This window comes from Hyperoodon ampullatus, assembly GCF_949752795.1.
Source record: "Hyperoodon ampullatus genome assembly, chromosome: 2".
Lineage (NCBI taxonomy): Eukaryota > Metazoa > Chordata > Mammalia > Artiodactyla > Ziphiidae > Hyperoodon > Hyperoodon ampullatus.
The window spans coordinates 105686572-105705602 of record NC_136915.1 but is presented as its reverse complement, the minus strand read 5'-3'; the positions used below and the strand labels follow the sequence as shown (position 1 = coordinate 105705602).

Below are 19031 nucleotides of genomic sequence, written 5' to 3'. Positions count from 1 at the left end.
GAAACTCCCTATAAATTTGGTTACTGTACAATGTCTTCCCCTTTTGTATCATAAATTATCTAGTATACCACTTTCTCTGGACTAATGAAACAGGCCAAAACTGGCAAAAAGCATTCTGTAATAAAACGTTTATTTTCAATTCTCTAAATCAATTTTGGAAAACCTATATTTAAATTTATCCTTGTAGGACTTTACAAAGGGATCCATAAAAGATTATACTGGAAGTGCATTCCTCCATCCTGAAATCTTCATTTTTTGAATTTTAAAAAGTTTAATTCTTTAAAATCATTTGCTAAATTACAATTTAGACTCAGATAATCCTGGATCCTAAATCTGGCCATCAGTGATACACTATGGGACTTGGAACAAGGTTTTAAGAATTAAATAATATAACTGTGTACAACAGCATATAGCCAGTGTTCAAAAAACAAGAGTTGTTATTACCATTATTATTATTACTATCATTATTACTTTGGGAGCTTTGTCTGATCAGGATATGTTAGATATTCGTGCTGCAGGTGGGGAAAGGGGAAAAAGACTCTAGTTAGCAGTGGAGGACAGTGTAAAAGAACTGGGGCTACTCAGGCAGAGAAAGAGGTTTATAAAGACAGTAATCCCAACTATAATTATATAAAGGGTCCTGTGGAAGAGTGATTGGACTTGTTTAGTAAGGCCCTGGGAGGCAGAACAGAGACCAAAGCAGAGGATGGAGGTTGGGAGACAAATTTGGCTCACATAGTGAAGCATCTTGGGCAGATTAGAGTGGAAGAGAAAACTGGCATGGGCTGTCTTCTGAGGAGAGTCAGTTCTTCATTCTAGGTTACCCAGGGTGAAAGAAATCTTGGTGAAGAAGTCCTGGACGGGATTCCAGGGATCTTGAATTTCAAGACAATGCCTCGGGCCAGAGAAGGCTCTAAGAAGAAGCAGAGGGTAGAAGTGAGTAAAAGAAAGCTTGACCAGCTCGAGGCCAGCCTCGTCCTTTCCCTCTCCACCTGCACATTTCCTCTGCTGGGAAATCCTAAGATTTAACGAAGGGGACTGGAGTCCCGCCCACAAGTTGCAGCGCCTCCAGGAAACTCGGTTGCCATGGCGACAGAATCGGTTGACCTGAGGATTCAGAACAGGTTTGGCAGAGGGGAGACAATTCCTTCAGGAACTGGGCGTGGCTTCGGTTACTATGGCAGCGGGGACGCTTAGTCCAGGCCTAAGTCCTGTTTAGAGGCCAGTGCTCCTCGCGTTCTCTGCATGGCACCCAAAAAAGAGAAAGGCGGGTCGGCGACCACAGGTTCTAAGATATGGGAACCCTCGCTCATCGCCGCACCCTTCAACCAGGTATGCCCAGAACCCCGTAAATCCTCTCTGCCCCCCCGCAATTCTAAAGCCCGACCAGACCCTGCAGACAACTCTGCCAGGCCAGCCTTCCCTTCCAGACGACACCGCTGTCCCCTCCGAAAATTGTACTTGGTACTGCTCTCCCAGGCCTGGTGGTTTCACACAAAACGACCCAGGGTCCCATCCGCAGGGAGTGCTTGACCAAATGAGCGTTAAGGGAAGAAGGAAGGGGAAGCGGATTTCAAAAGGTGGTGAAAGGTGCGTGGTGGTGAAGAGACAAGGTGTCCTTCGGACACCTCAGCATCCTTTTCAGTGAAGTTATCCAGATGGCACTCCACAGTTGTACTGGAGTTGTCTTTATGAGCTGCTCGCTTCCTCCTGACTTCTCCTGAAGAAAGAAATCCTGTTGGATCATCTGTAGCCTGGTGCATAGTACAGCTTTAATAAATGCTGTATGAAAACAGACATGGAATACCTAAGGTATCAACATATTTAATACAAGTGAGCCTTCTACAGATAGGAAAGGATGACTTTCTTATGTAATGCCCTGATACCACAATCTCAAAAGTTTTGATGTATTTTGAAGGTACTGTAGGAGATCAGAGTAATGAGGGGTTGGCTGCTAGACTCATCTGTAGGATGACACAAAGGCAATCTATAACCCACCTGCCACATGACTTCAAATTGCCATCCCAGAACTGACTAGCTCCCCACCTCACTCACACCCACCCACCTCCAGTGAGCTGGTCAGCCCAATAGTTCCTGTCATCCGCTGCCAGAAATTCACTTCAACACTAAGTTGTTTCTAAGATGACATTTGGAAGGAGGAAGTTAGATTCTGGGAATTCCTGCCTGCCATTGCAAAACACTGTAAAAACTAGAATTTTTTTTTCATTTTCTATGTGTGTGTATGTTTCACTAGAGAGTTAGTACTTAAAGGAAAAATACATCTAAAGTCTTATGATGCCCTCATGAGAAATGTCTACCTATTTGTCCTTATTTTCCACTATAATTGTTTTTTTCCCTATGAACAGTAATTCTGTCTAATATGAAATTCTACCAGATGAAGAATTTCATGAAAGTAGTTAAGATACTGCTGATGCTGACATGATGTCATGGAATTTGGGGTTATTTCTATAACCTTAGGAATGAAGGATGTCAACTCAGTAATTCTCAGTTACGTTCTCAAATTCTTAGATGTTTTTTGAAATACTCTATAAAAGACCCTCTCTTTTGCTTTTATAAGTTAGCACTAGCCAAAATAATTTTTTCTTCATTTTCTTTGAAATTGTGTAGGCCAAGTTTGGGCTTGGAGTGAACATTTCTGCTTGAATTATAAACTGCTGAACAACAGTTTGATGGAGCTGCTGACATTGCATTAGCTTTAGTGCTGCAAATATGAAGCTATAATTTTCCTAGTTGAGTGGAAAACCTAAAGGCACTATTTTCCCTTATGGCTTGAAAACCTGAAATAATTTTCAGCTTTCTTGTTCCTGCTTAAACAATATAATTTCAACAAATCTTATGTATTAATAGAAAGAATTTGAACTCAAAGCAATATGTAGTTTTAACTACAACAAGTAAACTTCTTCAGTTTGTTGAAATCTGGGTTCTTTATTGCAGGGGGAAGACAATTACCCTCCACCTCCTCTCATATTTTTTTCTCAGCTTGGTTTCATGTCTGATCCAAGAGGAAAATTCCCAGATTAAGCCAATGCCCAGAAGCATGCCCTAGCCACCAATGTAATAGACTCTGAATTTTGGTTAAAGATGACTGTAGATGTGTGAATTCCTTATTCATAGGGCTCAGCAAAGTGCTTTGCACATATTGGGTGCTCAAAAAATGTTACTGCTTTAGTTTCCAGAGTTTCTTTCCATAAAGCTGCTACTTCTGTGCAAACTGTGCTCCACTGTACGTGGTTGAGTATGTGTGTGCTACTGTGTGTGTGTTGCGTGTGTATTGGGGGTCGCAGAGAGGGAATTTTTCCTCCCAGTCTTCCATAAGCCAGTTTAGTAATCCTAATCAGTAGTGATTTTGAACTCATATTCGTATTGAGCTGCACTAGAGTTGACAGAGAATAAGCAAGTTCACAATTTGCTTTTAGTGAATGTACCTTGTATCACTGTTTCGGGCTGTACATTCAGGCTAGAATAATCATCAATTTCTCAGTACATTTTAGTTGGTTCCAAAACATAAAATGATAGCAAATAATACAAGGCAGTCTATTACTAAGCACTAAATGATTATATAGAGTCTGGACGTTAGGAGGATGAAAGTGGGCTGGGATAGCCAGGAAATGCTTTATAAAATACTTTCCTTTGGCTGAGCTCTAAAGAATAGGTAGAAGTTGAGTGGGTAGAAGGAAGGAGGACAATTATTTTAGGAAAGGAGACCAACATGTGCCTTAAATAAATCTGGGACACTTAAATTGAGAGAGAGAAAAATGTAGGTTAGATGGCTCCTGGGGATACATTGCTCATAAATTAGTTCTGTCAATCAAGTGGTCATTTACTAACTTTGCTATCCATGTATCAAATATTTAGCTTATTATTATATATGTGAATAAATAATATTATTTGTGAGTATATTGTATTATTAAGATATGCAAAATATCACATCTCAAATTAGATATACAGGAAATATTTAGGTACAAGATTATAAAAATGCATCTTAGTGTGGGCTTTATATGACATAGACATATTTATGATATCTAGCAGCATTAAAAAGTTAAAGATACTGTGGTGTCATAGAAATTAAAATCTTTTCATGAAACTCTCAAGGCAGACTCTGTTGGCCATAGTGAGAGGAGGATGTGTTAACCCAGGTGCTCAGTGACAGAAGGTGCTATCTGGAAACATTTTGGTCTAAGATATTCTTATTTGTATTTTTTACTGTGGTAAAATATACAGAACATGAAATTTACCATTTTAAACATTTTTAAATATACCATTCAGTGGCATTAAGTATCTTCACATTGTTGTGCAACCATCACCATCTTCCATCTTCAAAACGCTTTCATCTTCCCCAGCCGAAAATACATCCATTAACTAGTTCCCCCACCTCCCTCCCCGCCAGCACCTGGCAACCCCCATACTACTTTCTGTGTCTACAAATTTGACTACTCTAGGTGCCTCATGTAAATGTAATCATACAGTATTTGTCTTCTTATGACTGGCTTATTTCACTTAGCATAATGTCCTCAAGCTTCATTCAGGTTGTAGTATGTATTGGAATTTCCTTGTTTTTAAGGCTAAATAATATTTCATTGTCTGTATAGAACACATTTTATTTATCCATTCATTCGTTGATGGCCATTTGGGTTGCTTCCAACTCTTGGCTGTTGTGAATAATGCTGCTATTAATATGAGTGTGCAAAAATCTGTTTGAGTCCCTGCTTTCAATTTTTTGAGTGTATATCCACAAGTAGAATTGCCAAATCATATGGTAATTTTATGTTTAATTTTTTGAGAAACAGCCATATCATTTTCCATAGCAGCTATAACATTTTTATATTCCCACCAGTTTCTCCACATCCTCACCAAATGCTTTTAACAGTCTGTGTTTTTTATTTATATACTTATATATAACAGCCATCCTAATGGGTGTGAAGTAGTATTTCATTGTGGTTTTGATTTGCATTTCCCTGATTATTTTTGATGTTGAACATCTTTTTATGTACTTTTAGGCCATTTGTGTATCTTCTTTTGCCCATTTTTAGTCAAGTTGCTTGGTTTTTTATTGTTAATAATATATTCCGGGTATTAATCCCTTATCAGATACATGGTTTGCAAATATTTTATCCTATTTCATGGGTTGCCTTTTTACTCTTTGACTGTGTACTGTGATGTACAAAGTTTTTAATTTTGATGAAGTTCAGTTTAAGTTTTCTTTTGTTGCCTATGCATTTGGTGTCATATCAAAGAAATCATTGCCAAACCCAGTCATGAAGATTTTACCGTATGTTTTCTACTAAGAGTTTTCTGTCTTCCATTTAGGTCTTTGGTCCATTTTTAGTTACTTTTTATTTATGGTATGAGGTAAGAGTCCAACTTCATTCTTTTGCATGTAAATATACAGTTTTCCCGGCACGAATTATTGAAAAGATTGTCGTTTCTCCAGAGAAAGGGTGGGGCAAGGGAGAATAGGAGTGCCACAAAATTTCCTACCATATTGAATGTGGCTTTTTATTGATTGGGAATTCATTCAGTTGCTTTAGATCTTTGACTGGTTTCAGAGCTCCTATAAAGTATTTTAGTCAATCTCTGGTTGTTTTTCTAATGTTTCTGTGAAGGACAGAGGGCCTAGAGCTTTCTAGTTGGCCATCTTGCTGATCTTACTGTGGTCTGAGAGATTTTGTAATCAATTCTGATTTTTTCCATTTCTTACAAACCTACATAGCAGGTGATGCTGGGGAAGGGGAGATTAGTAGAAGCTTTGCTCATGAAAATTTAGGAAAATTTACCAAAATTGTTCAAACAGCATAGCCATTCCTTTTAGAAGCCTACAGATTGTCACGTGGCTTCAAAATGAGTGAGCTACATGTTTCAAATGGAATCTTGTGTTATGATCAAACCTTTTGTGTTAACACAGTGGGGAAAATCCTCACAATGTTATCTGTGTTAAGTGACAGCATGATACCAGTATAGTGAATATTCAGAAGCCAGATACAAACCCTTTTCTTTTTCTTTAAGGTATTATAGACTTTTCTCCCAAACATGTTCTTCAGAATTTGAGGGTTCTCCAAAGTTTGTTTGAGTTGATTTGGTTTGGGATTTTGTTAGTTTTAATTCTTAAGTACTTCCATATTTTCAAATTATCCAAGATGGTTATTTCTTTTCATTTGTTCCAAGTTTAAGTTCTCCTTTTTAGGTGTAGCAAAAAGGCAGCCATAACTTGTGAGACCAACTATTGTCACAGCTATTATTTCATTCACTTACTGTGACCCATCATAGAGAATGTTAAAAAAAAAACAAACAGAAAAACAATTATGGCAATCTACACATTCCCTAACCCAGCCAGCCTCACTATTCCAATTCACTGATCTCATTTTTTTTTTTTTTTTTTTACGGTACACGGGCCTCTCACTGTTGTGGCCTCTCCCGTTGTGGAGCACAGGCTCCAGACGCACAGGCTCAGCGGCCATGGCTCACGGGCCCAGCCGCTCCGCGGCATGTGGGATCTTCCCGGACGGGGGCACGAACCCGCGTCCCCTGCATTGGCAGGCGTACTCTCTCAACCACAGTGCCACCAGGGAAGCCCACTGATTTCATTTCGTAATGATGATTTCAGGTCCCTAATACCCAGCTTAAAGGAATGGATACTCATTGTCATTTGCCTTATATTTATCATTAAGAATTTGCTTCTTGATTAAGCCTTCAACTCTTCTTTAATATAAATATCCACATATTTTTAAATAATGATTCTTTTTTTTTTTTTTTTTGGCCATGTTGGGTCTTTGTTGATGAACGGGCTTTCTCTAGTTGTGGCAAGCGGGGGCTACTCTTTGCGGTGTGCGGGCTTCTCATTGCAGTGGCTTCTCTTGTTGTGGAGCATGGGCTCTAGGCCCGCAGGCTTCAGTAGTTGTGGCGCACGGGCTCAGTAGTTGTGGCTCACAGGCTCTAGAGTGCAGGCTCAGTAGTTGTGGCACCCGGGCTTAGTTGCTCTGTGGCATGTGGGATCTTTCTGGACCAGGGATCGAACCCGTGTCCCCTGCATTGGCAGGCAGATTCTTAACCACTATGCCACCAGGGAAGCCCTAAACTGGCCCCCATTTAACCATCACATTGAATTGCTAGAGGCAAGACATTCTCTTCCTTGAAGCATAGGCACACAAAGGAGGCAATGAGCTGCTGGAGAAGGCCCCAGCTCTGGGGCCGGGTAGACCTAGGTGTCGAATCCTGATTTTGAAAGGCCTAAGGGGTGACCTAGAGCAAATGTCTTACCTTCTCTGGGCCTCGTTCTCCTTTTGTCATATGGAGATAATAATATCCACCTCAAAGATTTGCTGTGAGGAATAAATGATATTTATTTCATTTCATAAATATTTTATCACATCTGGCATCTAATAACCCTTCAATAAGAGAGTTCACTCCCTGCATCCTGCTTTTTCACTCATATTAGTCTCTTTGCTTGAAATGAATTTCCACCTTCCCTCCCCTTGTCAGACCCATTCTTCGAGGCTCTCATAAAGCCATGCCTTGCAGTGAGCTTTCCTAAATACCCTAACCCACATTTATCTTCCCCCACCTTGGATCTAGGCTCTGTCTTTTACAACTCAGTCCTTGGTTGTGAGAATGCCTTGAATTATTTGCTATCATTTCATGTTTTATAGAGCACAAGTATTGATGTAATGTGAGCTGCTTCACAGAAAAATCATATCTTATACTCCTTGTATCTACTCCACAGCGACCAGCAGGTTTATAGGCACACAGAACCACACTCAAACTCTATACGAAATTAATTCACTGATTTACTTTGAAATATGACGAAACCTTTATTGTAGAAACCAGGACAGTTAGACTGAGGAGATGTTTTCTAAGAGAAGAGGAAGGGGCAGAAAACATTTATATAAAAAACCATCATAACAGATATATAGGCTGATTGTAACAGTACCCCCAAAAGAACTATGCAATGATTCCATTTCACTTCACAGAGATATTTTATCTGCCAACCAGGAGGCATTTAAGTGAACGCTCTTTAGAACATATAGTTAGCAGTTTCTCCTCCTCATTAGACTTCAGCTGAGGAATAATATTTTTCTCTTATTAAATGTAGCTTAGTGACAATAGCTGAGTTTTGCACTCTTGAAAAATAGTAACAGAATTTCCTTGGAGTCTTGAACAAAGCTTCCATCTTATAAAGGTTTGGAAAGTAGATAAGGGTTCCAGATAGGTATTGCTGAAATATTAATATTCCAGACCTCTTAAAGTTGTAAAGTATATAGATACTAGGATGATAATAAGCAGTCTCAGTAGGTTTGGGAGGAAAAATGTTCAGTTGAATTGAAGTGCTTGAAACCATTATAAATGCAGTTTATCAAAAGAGAAATACATTTTATGGACAGAACCCCTGAATAATTTTTGAGAGGCAGTGAAGAATTTTTCAACTTTTTTGATCTTAAACAGTAAGCTATTTCTCATGTTAATGTATAAGACTTACTGGAAATACTCATAATATGAGCTGAAGACTGATGTCTGGCAGCAAGTGTATTTCTGAAATTGGGTTGGTTTTTATTACTATATTTTCTGAAATATGCTTTCATTGATATTTACCAAACAATTTGCCAGTTCACACAAAGGTTGTTTTAATAAAGGCCAATGAAAACAACTGAGTTGCTAGGAAGAATGTTAAGAGGGAAATGGACTTTTCATAACCTCACATTATAATTTCTCTTTTTAGACAAAAATGTATTATTTGAATGAGTTTGGAACCAAAGGGAGTTCGCATGTCAAAATATCTACCTAGATGTTATACGTGATCGTTTTTATAGCAAATGAAAAATATTAAATACAAGTTAAACGTAAGTGTTGCCAGTATGAGTTTGGCAACATACTAGGGAAATGTTAAGAAATGGTGAATGTTGACCATGTTTCAGCTCTAGTCATAGGAACCGTCATTGGCTCCCCGTTACCCACAAGATAAAATGCAAGATGTTCTGCCTGGCTTTCATGGCCCTGCCTAAATTGTCTTTCTCTGCCCATCCGTCTTTATCTCCCTTTACTCCAGTTGAGTGGTCTCTGTAGTATCCCCAGGCACATACTGACTTTTCCCATGTAGTTTCCTGGCCTGAAGATCTCCCTGCCTCCATCCAAGTCCTTCTCATTAAGACCCTCCCTTATATCTTCCAGAAGGGAGCTTAATCACATTATTCTTGTCCCTACTGACTTTTCTCCTTCCACTAAATTACTTCAGTGATTGTTATCTTTTATGTTTTAATTAATTAATTTATTTATTTTTGGCTGCATTGGATCTTCGCTGCTGCACGCGGGCTTTCTCTAGTTGTGGCGAGCGGGGGCTCCCCCTCATTGCAGTGTGCGGGGTTCTCACTGTGGTGGCTTCTCTTGTTGCGGAGCACAGGCTCTAGGTATGTGGGCTTCAGTAGTTGTGGCGCATGGGCTCAGTAGTTGTAGCTGTACTCAGTACTATATTACTGTATAGTAATAGTTTCCCCTCTCTCTCCTAAATTTGTTTCAGTCAGTCCTCCCATTGAAGTCCCTCCTTTCCTATGACCAGTTTATTTGCCATTTTGTGACTCTTTCCAGCTATTCAATCTCTTTTTAGGTTTTATGCCTAAAACTCAACACAACTTTCCAAGTACTTAGACCCTCTGGTTTTGTACAGTTGTAGGGTAATGTTTTCTGTTTTGTTCCCACTTTTTTCTAGATCTGGTGAGCCAAGGCATCTCAGTGGAACACACATTAAGCACATTAAGCTGATGGTTATGGGAAAGCATTATATACAGGCACCTTTCCTGTAACTGATCATCAAAGCTTCTAAACTTCCTTTTTTTAAATTGAAGCATAGTTGATTTACAATGTTGTGTTAGTTTCTGGTGTACAGCAAAGTGGTTCAGTTATATATCTATATTCTTTTTCATATTGTTTTCCATTATGGTTCACTACAGGATATTGAATATAGTTCCCCATGCTGTGTAGTAGGACCTTGTTGTTTATTTTATATATAGTAGTGTGTACCTGCTAACCCCAAACTCCTAATGTATCCCTCCTCCACTCCTTTTCCCCTTTGATAACCACAAGTTTGTTTTCTATGTCTGTGAGTCTGTTTCTGTTTTGTAAATAAGTTCATTTGCATCATATTTTAGATTCTACATACAAGTAATATCATATGGTATTTGTCTTTCGCTGACTTACTTCACTTAATATGATAATCCCTAGGTCCATCCATGTTGCTGCAAATGGCATTATTTCATTCTTTTTATGGCTGAGTAGTGTTCTACTAATATAGTAGTATTCTCTCTCTCTATATATATATATATGCCACATCTTCTCTATCCATTATTCTGTCAATGGACATTTAGATTGCTTCCATGTCTTGGCTATTGTAAATAGTGCTTCAGTGAACATTGGGATGCACATGTCTTTTCAAATTAAAGTTTTCTCTGGATATATGCCCAGGAGTGGGATTGCTGGGTCATATAAAGCCTCTAAACTTCTGACTGGAGTTTAGATTATGTTTTCTTCAATGCATTTACTTATATTTTCCACATTGAATCTCATCTGACACACATGCTTGCTCAACTCAGAAGGCTTTGTGAAATCTCCCTGCAGTGTTTAATTGTCCCCTTGGCATAATGTCATTGTCACAACATCTGCCAGTGAAGCCAAGGCAGGGTGGCAGAGGAAGGCCCATTGTCTAGGAATCAGGACATGCTTCTTGCTAGCTGTGTCACCTTGACCAAGTCTCCATGTCATAGATTTTTTACCCCCATCTGCAAAATGAAGGAATTGGACTAAATGGCAATGAAAGAAATCGCCTAACATTAAATTCTGAAAGTTTGTGTTTCACTGTAACTACTTACGTATTTTGTATAAAGGCAGTTAAATAAGACATATACAAGGAAGTTTCCCAGAGCTCCCTGCTGTTAACACTTCTCCATCCAGCGAGATGTCTGCTTAACTTCGCCTTTGTTTTTTAGCCAGTTCTCTGTGACAAAACATTTCCTCTACTTCCATGGTAACTCAATGTTTTTGGTATGTAAACTTGTGAAATGCTTTCTAAAATTAAATAAATTGTTTCCTGGCTTCCCCTTGTCCTCACCCCTCACAATCATGATTCTTTGTGTTGTTCTTATTGTGTTTTCTGCTAAATATGACTATAGTGTGTGTCCTTGGGTGGTACAGACAGCATAACAGTTACTCAGTCAGGATATATTGAATAGAAATGGAGAGGAAATCCCCCAATATATAAGCACCAATGAAAAATCATGTGATCTCTAAAACTGTCTATGACTCCATATATGTATTTAATAATTGAGTTTTGGTTAAACTAGTTTAAGGTTAGGAATATTGACTTCAACTGCCTCTGTCTTTTTTTTGAATTTTTTATTGAAGTATAGTTGATTTACAATGTTGTGTTAATTACTGCTATACAGCAAAGTGACTCAGTTTTATATATATATATATACACACACACACACACACACACACACACATTCTTTCTCATATTCTTTTCCATTATGTCAGCTACCTCTGTCTTCACATCAAGTATTTAGATGGCTGAGCAAGGATAGAAAGTGTTTCATTATTCACAGTTGTTACTGTAATCATAAAGGTGAAGCATTAGAGAATGTTTATTGTTTAACTTGTCATGCATATCTTATAAATTTAACACCAACCTAGGAAAATGTTTGTGGAAAAATGATTTATTAGGACCATATTTTCAACCTTTGAGATGGAAATAACTGTGAATGTGTTATTTTATTCTTTGTGATGAAGATGTCACTTTTGCTCAGAAGGGTATATGCTTTAAAACATATTTAAAGCAATGATGATCTGTTTTTCTGAGGAAAGTTTTTTTGCTGAGTCCCTCTTGTGTTCAGTAATTAAGAGCAATCATGTCTAGAGACCAAAGATTTTGGTCGTGTGGAGCAGAATTTGGGGTCACGTGAAGTCCATATGGGAACTGGACCTCTGGCTATACCCTCATCAGTACTGTCTTCAAAGCAGCTGAGGAAATTCTCTCATCTTACACAGCGTATACCACACAAAGAGTCTATTGGTGGCTTCACTGGAAGTTTGTTCTCAGCCTCCTTGGCAGCATTTTTTCTTTAGCTTTATCTCCATGTTGACCTCATCAGCATCTCTAATTAGTCTTATTTTATAGAAGCCAGTGTTCCTCCAAAATCAAGGAGGTTGAAAGTTTCCTCTCTACTTTGAATTTTAGCTGCTAGAAAAAGTCTTTAAAATTATCCAACTTAATTTGGTCAATGAAAGTTTTCAGTCAAACGACCAAGCATCTTGAAACAAAAGAACTGTATTTAAATGTTTTAAATGAATTCAGTAGGAAAGATTGTTCATCTTGAATTGTTCAGTTTGGGCTGGAGAAAGTGGGATTAAAATAAAATCAAGCTAGGAAAGATGGATGCCTTCCTAGATCTTCCTTATGTAAGTCTATAGTAGACGTATCCCACTGGCCAATTTCAAGCCCTAAACATGGTCAGCTGTGGAGCTGGAGCTTCTTTCTGTAATGTGTCTTTAGCTCAGTAGCAGTTGAGTCATGGGTGAGCCAGGGGAAGAATAGCAATTACTAAGTTGCCAACCATTATCTTCCCCAGATTTGGGGACAAAATTACCCTTTTAATGTCTTCTGAAAGTTCTCCCTATTTTTCTTCCTCTGTCCTGTTTTGGTATGCATGCCTTCCTTCTAATCCCCCTCACTGCCAGTCCATCTCTAGGCTTCAGAGGAGGCAGAGAGTGGTCCTTGACACACAAACATACTTGACAAATGTAAGATGGGCACATCCCAAAATATAACTTTAAAAATGCATTCCAAAGGAAAATAGAAATAATTTCCTTTATTAAATTCCTAGAGTCCATATACCTCTCTACTAACATGAAGAATTGAAGCTTGAGGCTACATCTATATCTAATGTGGTTTTCATACACAAATAATATGTAGTTTACCTGCCATCACTAAGACATTCTCCTTTAGTAGATTTTTAAATATTGGAAATGGTTTAAAACTGAGTACAACCATCTAGTGAATATGGAGTTTGACCATAGCTTCAGTAAGTGATTAAATTCAGTTGAAAAACATTTGTTCCTTTTGTATTAAACTACTGCCCTGTGTACTACCTGGGATGTATAGAAAGGGGAGGATGGGTCAATGGAAAAAGGAACAATGCAGCATTCCTGCCACCTAGAGCTAATCTGAGAAAACATAGACACCAGTGATTCTAAAAGTGTAATCCCTGGACCAGAAGCAGCAGCATCGCCTGGGAACTTATAAGAAATGAAAATTCCCAGGCCCCACCATAGACTTACTGAATCAGAAACTCGGGGTGGAGCGTAGTTTGTACTTAGATTTGTACTTTAACAAACATGATTTTCATGCACACTAAAGCTGAAGACCCACACTAATATCATGACCTCAATGTAAGTACTATGTTACTAGTATAGTACTGATAATGCGTTTTCACAAGCAAGCAGAGGACGCAGCAGTCACTTTTGGGCTGAGATGTTTAGGGAAAGAGCCACAGATGAAGCAGGAATTTCACCTGGAAGCAAGGAATTCCATATAAAAGGACCATGCTGAGCAAACAGAGAGCTGAGAAAACTCATGATGTATTTGTGATATATAATTAACCACTCACTAGGCACTGGATTAGGTGCTTTACACACACTATCATGGTTCATCCTCACAACAGCTCTAAAAATATTATCCCCATTTACATGGCAAAATTAAGGCTCAAGAACTTACATAGAACAATTTGAGAGCTGTGAGAGTTTAGAAATAATGGGAGATACGGTGTTTAAAATATGTGGGGAAGAGAATGTGAAGGATTTTGAATTCTAGTAAGGTAGAGTTTGGACTTATCCCATTAGAGTCTAAGAGTTAGACAATTAAAAATACTTTCTGTGAGGGAAGCATGAAATGATTAAATTGATGCCTTAGAAAAAATTAATAGGTTAGAGATGGAAGAAGCTGGAGGCTCGAATAGACCCTGTAGATGGTATTTTCAGTGGTCTAGGTTTGAGGTAGTTATAGGTTGAACTAGCCGAATCACCATGAGAATAAAAAGGAAGTGACAGATCCAAGAAATTCTAGAAAGAAAGTAACTGTGATTGCACATACAAAAGGAGAATGAGGGAGGATTTGAAGTATGATGACTGGGAAACATGGAAAGTCTCAGAAACTGACAAATTCAGTTAAATGAACTTGGATGATTTTTATTGTTTGTGATAGGATTTTGTTTGTTTTGTTTTTAGGGTATACAGAGAGGTAAAGAACTCAGCTTTCAGACATTCTGAGTTTGAGATGATGGTTAGAACATCAAAGTAGAAATTCATCAGGAAGTCCATGGACTATAACTCACAGTCCATGGTTGGAGACATCGACCTAGGGATTGTCAGTAGAGAAGTGGAGTGGATGTTGTGGGAGGACCTAGAATATCCAATAGAGAGACTGTGCCAGGAGAAGAACAGAAGGTTGAGCACAGAATTCTATGGAATATCTAAAGGTCCTCATTTATGAGGTAGAAAGAAAAGAAAGAGCCTGATGGTCAGAGAAGAAACAGCCAAAGGAATAAAGACAGAATGAGAACAGTGTTTTGTCATGGAAATCAGTCCAGGGAGAAGGGCACGAAATGGCATTTGAAGTCCCCACCTATGGAGATCTAGAGAGAACAGGGCAAAGCAACCATATTTGGTGATGAGGACACAATTAGTGATCTTAAAGGATGCAGTTTCAATAGAGTGAATGGTGGTGGAGGGGAGGGAGGGAGGTGGGAGCAATACTGTGGCTTATCAGGATCCAGGGCCTCCAGTGCTAGGTCCCATGTTTGGGGAGTTTGACTATGAAGAAAAGAAGATTCTATGGAAAATGGTTAGCGGGGAGACTGGGATTAGGTGAAAATAGCTATGCATTTGTGAAATGGGATAGAGAGGAGAGGGGAGGAGGGGATTGAAAACTGGAGGGGGAGAGATAGGATTGACGGAACAATCTGGAAAAGCAAGTCAAAGGAAAGTGGGTCATTTGCTCTAGTACAAAAGAGAAAGGATCAGAATCTTTCCCTCAGCCCGAGAAAAAGGGGCAAGTTCTTCAGACTGGTGAAGGACGTACTGAGATGAAAATGTGAAAAGGGGAAGAAACCTAAGCAAGAGAGCCTTGCTCTTCCAAGGAGGTGGAGGTGTGGCCACTGTGTAGATAGAAGCTTGACAGACATGAGACATAGGCAAAGAATTCCTTCCACTCTTTCTTCAAGCGGCATCTGCCCGTGAGTCAGGGACATAAGACGCAGGGAGAGATGCGGTCAACAGTAAAACCCATATGATTTTACGTTATGACTGTGCACATATCTGCCTCCCTTACTAGAATGTGGGTCTTTTGAGAGCAGAGACTTCCTTCTTTGTTAACGCAGGAAAGCACAAAGGTTAATATAACAAGGACATTTGTACCATCGTGACAATTGCTACTTTCTCTTTCTTTTTTTTTAAATAAACACTGGGAAAAAAATGGAAGAACATTTTGTCCTTACCCCCAGCCCCTGTTGCATTCCTTTCTCTCCCTTCCTAGGAGCACACACTGTCATGAAGGCATATCCTCTGAGCCTATCTATGTATCTATTTATCTATATCCATGAATATTATGTAATATTGTTTATGCTTTTTTAATTTACACAAATGGTTCCGTATTGTACTTACCAGTTCTGCAATTTTATCTTTTTTTTTAAATCATCATTATGTTTTGAAGTCTAACCATGCTGAGAAATACAGATTTAGTTCATTTCCTTTAATTTCCCTTGTCTTATTAATCTTTGCATCCTTCATTTCCAGTGTAGCATAGGTACCCACATAGCAAAAGTTATTAGTGAATAAATTAGGATAAACAATATAATAAAAGAAATGGATACTTTATACAGCACTTTCTTATGAAATACTTTTAACTATAATCTCTTTTCTCCATTATTTGTGGATTTTTCTTCCCCAGGCTGATGCTATTTAAGGGTAGTGATTATGCCTTATGCCTATGCATTCTATTCCTAATGCCCATTTCAATGTTTGACACATAGTAACTCCTCGGTAAATATTTATTGAATGAATGAATGAATGAATGACTCCCTACTGTAAGTACTATTTTGTTTAGGTCCAGGTTCTGAGTACATGAGTGTTTTTCCAAGACCACGTGGTTGGAATCAGGACTAATGATCAGGTTTTCTGGTGCTAAATCCAGTGGTCTTTTCATTATAACATTGAAAGAGCTATTGTAAGAACTATATTAGGGAATCAATAGGAAAGGAATAATTATAATGAATTACTGCCCTGATGTAACCAATAAATAGACTCCATGTACCTATGTAGTTAGGGAAAATTAATAACCATAACCAGGTCTAGGGCTTGAAATTCATCATAATCATTAACTTAGAATATATTGTCATGTGGTCCTTAAACCATGTGAGGTTCATATTATAAAGGAGATATGTGAATTATGAGGGCGTATAGGATTGCAGGAGTGAAGGAATGAGCAGGAAGCAGTTTCACTCAAGTACAAATGCTTTTGCTAAGGTCAGTGGTAACCTTCTAATTGCCTTTGACGACATACACCACTGTTCTTCTGGCTTCAGTGACACCTCCCCTCCTGGCTCTCCTTCACCTCACCTTCTTGTCCACCTCCTAGAAAACCTTCCCTACAACACGGACAGTTGAGTGGAGATCTGAAGGAAATTACAAGCAGTCTAGGAAAATGATCTCAGGAGCTGCCTCAGATACCCACCCACACTCCAATCTGCCCTCCCACTAAGATTGATTGGTACCGATCAATACATTTAACCCTTCACTTGATGATTTGGAGGTTTTACCCCAGTTTCCTCACTCAGAGGCAGATCTCCATCACCTCTTGCATCCTGGAAAAGTCAGGATTGCTGCACAGAACTAGATCTGGGGAGCAACACACCCTAACTCCTTTGACAGGCCAGTCAAAGCAACTGGGTGGCCAAGTAGCTTGCACAAGGAAAAGACCTTTTAAGGAACTTATTTTCATGTATAAGCACTGTTTGCCCATTTTCAAACTCCTATCTTAGTCATTTTGGGGTATCCTTTGCAGTTTGTTATATCTCAGACATTTAACCAGAGTAATTTAATAAATGCTGGTTGAGTTGAACTCCGCCTCTTTTTTTTTGTTGAATTGAAGCAGAACACAGATTCTCTACCACGCTTCTTGCTCAAGGTACACTCTCATAGTTTTTCTGACACCCTCAGGGAGTGTTTGGATAGTCTCATCACTCCCTACTAACGTGACACAAACTCAGGTATCTAGAAGATCTGATACTGCCTGGGATCATCCTTGGATGTCCCTTCTTTCCCACATCATAATTTGAAGAACATAGCTTTTGACCTAAAAATCAGAGCAGGTGGTCAGACAAAGAATTTTTGTTCTGCTTCCAGGTATTAGAGACTGTATGGGGAATGAAATTTGGTTACCAAAATAGTGGAGTTTCTGGGCTTCCCTGGTGGCGCAGTGGTTGAGAGTCCGCCTGCCGATGCAGGGACACGGGTTCATGCCCCGGTCCGGGAAGATCCCACATGCCGCAGAGCGGCTGGGCCCGTGAGCCACGGCTGCTGAGCCTGCGCGTCCAGAGCCTGTGCTCCGCAACGGGAGAGGCCACAACAGTGAGAGGTCTGTGTACCGCAAAAAAAAAAAAAAAAAAAAAAAAGAAAAGAAATGGCATTTCTTAGACATTTTATTGAATTTTGGGGCAAATAGGATAGAGTGCTTGTAATCAGGACAGTCTTATATCCTTGTGATAGTCAGAAGTATCCTTGGGTATTCCGCACTCACTCAAGATGAATGTAAAAATTAAACTGTATCGGTGGCTTTGCAGTGAACAAATGACAAGTGAAATGTAACAAACCAAGCAGCAGCTATGGGGCATGGATGGCTAATTAGAAAGAGCATTGTTTGGTTATTTTGTTTCCTTTGTGTAGCGGTAGTGCCAAAGCCATACAAGTTCATGGACTATGTCACAATGCTTAGGGAAAAAATGACATTTCATTAGACAAAGGAAGGTGGGGGGAAAAAAAAGGAAAGGGCTAAATTAGGATAACTAATGAGCTCATATTGAGTCTTGAAAATATATCTTAATTTTTAACGTGGAAGATAGTAATTCAATACTGAAGGGACTCGAGGAAGGCACAAAGGGGTCTCATGTCTGAGGAGGGAGTTGATGAAAGGTTGTAGCCTTTAATATCTGATGATGAAAAGAGACCTCCTTTCTTTGGGGTGAGTCCCTGATTCCAACTTTACATTCGTGGAGCAATTAGCAGTACTCCTCTTGGCTTTGCTTGGTCTCCTCCATTAGAAGAATGCCTCTGATATGTAATATTTGTTTGAAAACCCAAAGAAGCTTGTTTCCTTTTGAGGTTTGCCTTACTTTTTATGTTCTGAAGTTCATTTTGGACCTCAGATTTTGCTCCAAGCAATAAAATTGGCTGGATTGTACTAACATAATGGAGCTGTAACTTTAGCCAACTCTGGGGGTGGGGAGATAGTTAAGGTGTGTAGTGGTTTCTGTGGCTTCTCTGTGGAGTAGAATTCCCTGCAAAGCTTTTCCATGTGGTGTTTTAATAGCTGTCTTAAAACTCTCTGATGCATGGAGCAAAACCGAATTAGACTCACGTACTAGATTGCTGGGATGAGCCAAGAACCCTGAAAAACAAAAGACAAACAATCAAACAGCCTAAGCTCAGAGGCTAAACTGTCCAAAGAAGATCCTCAGGACATATCCAAATTCAAAATTACAGCAATCATCACCTGTTTTAACCCATTTTTTGCAAAATTTTCTAAGGAGAATCGTAATCTTTTCTTTGCATGCATTAATATTTTACCTTTGCATGTAGCTTTACAATTTACAAAATGCTTCAATATATATATTTTATCATTAGAGACTTCCTACAACCTTTGGAAGTTTCTATTATTAGCCCCATTTTTATAAATGAGAAAACTGAGTCACAAAGGTAGATCC

At 39.0% G+C, this 19031-nt stretch overlaps 1 protein-coding gene across 1 annotated transcript in view; it reads left to right on the top strand.

Annotated features, from left to right (window-relative positions):
* Positions 1–1245: 1245 nt before the first annotated feature.
* SPAG17 (sperm associated antigen 17) overlaps positions 1246–19031 on the top strand; it is a gene marked incomplete at both ends in the record, with an annotated part of 220105 nt that continues 202319 nt past the window's right edge. Inside the window, one exon of the mRNA XM_079698181.1 lies at positions 1246–1332. Coding sequence (XP_079554307.1) covers positions 1246–1332 — 87 coding nt within the window. The remainder of the gene's footprint in view (positions 1333–19031) is intronic.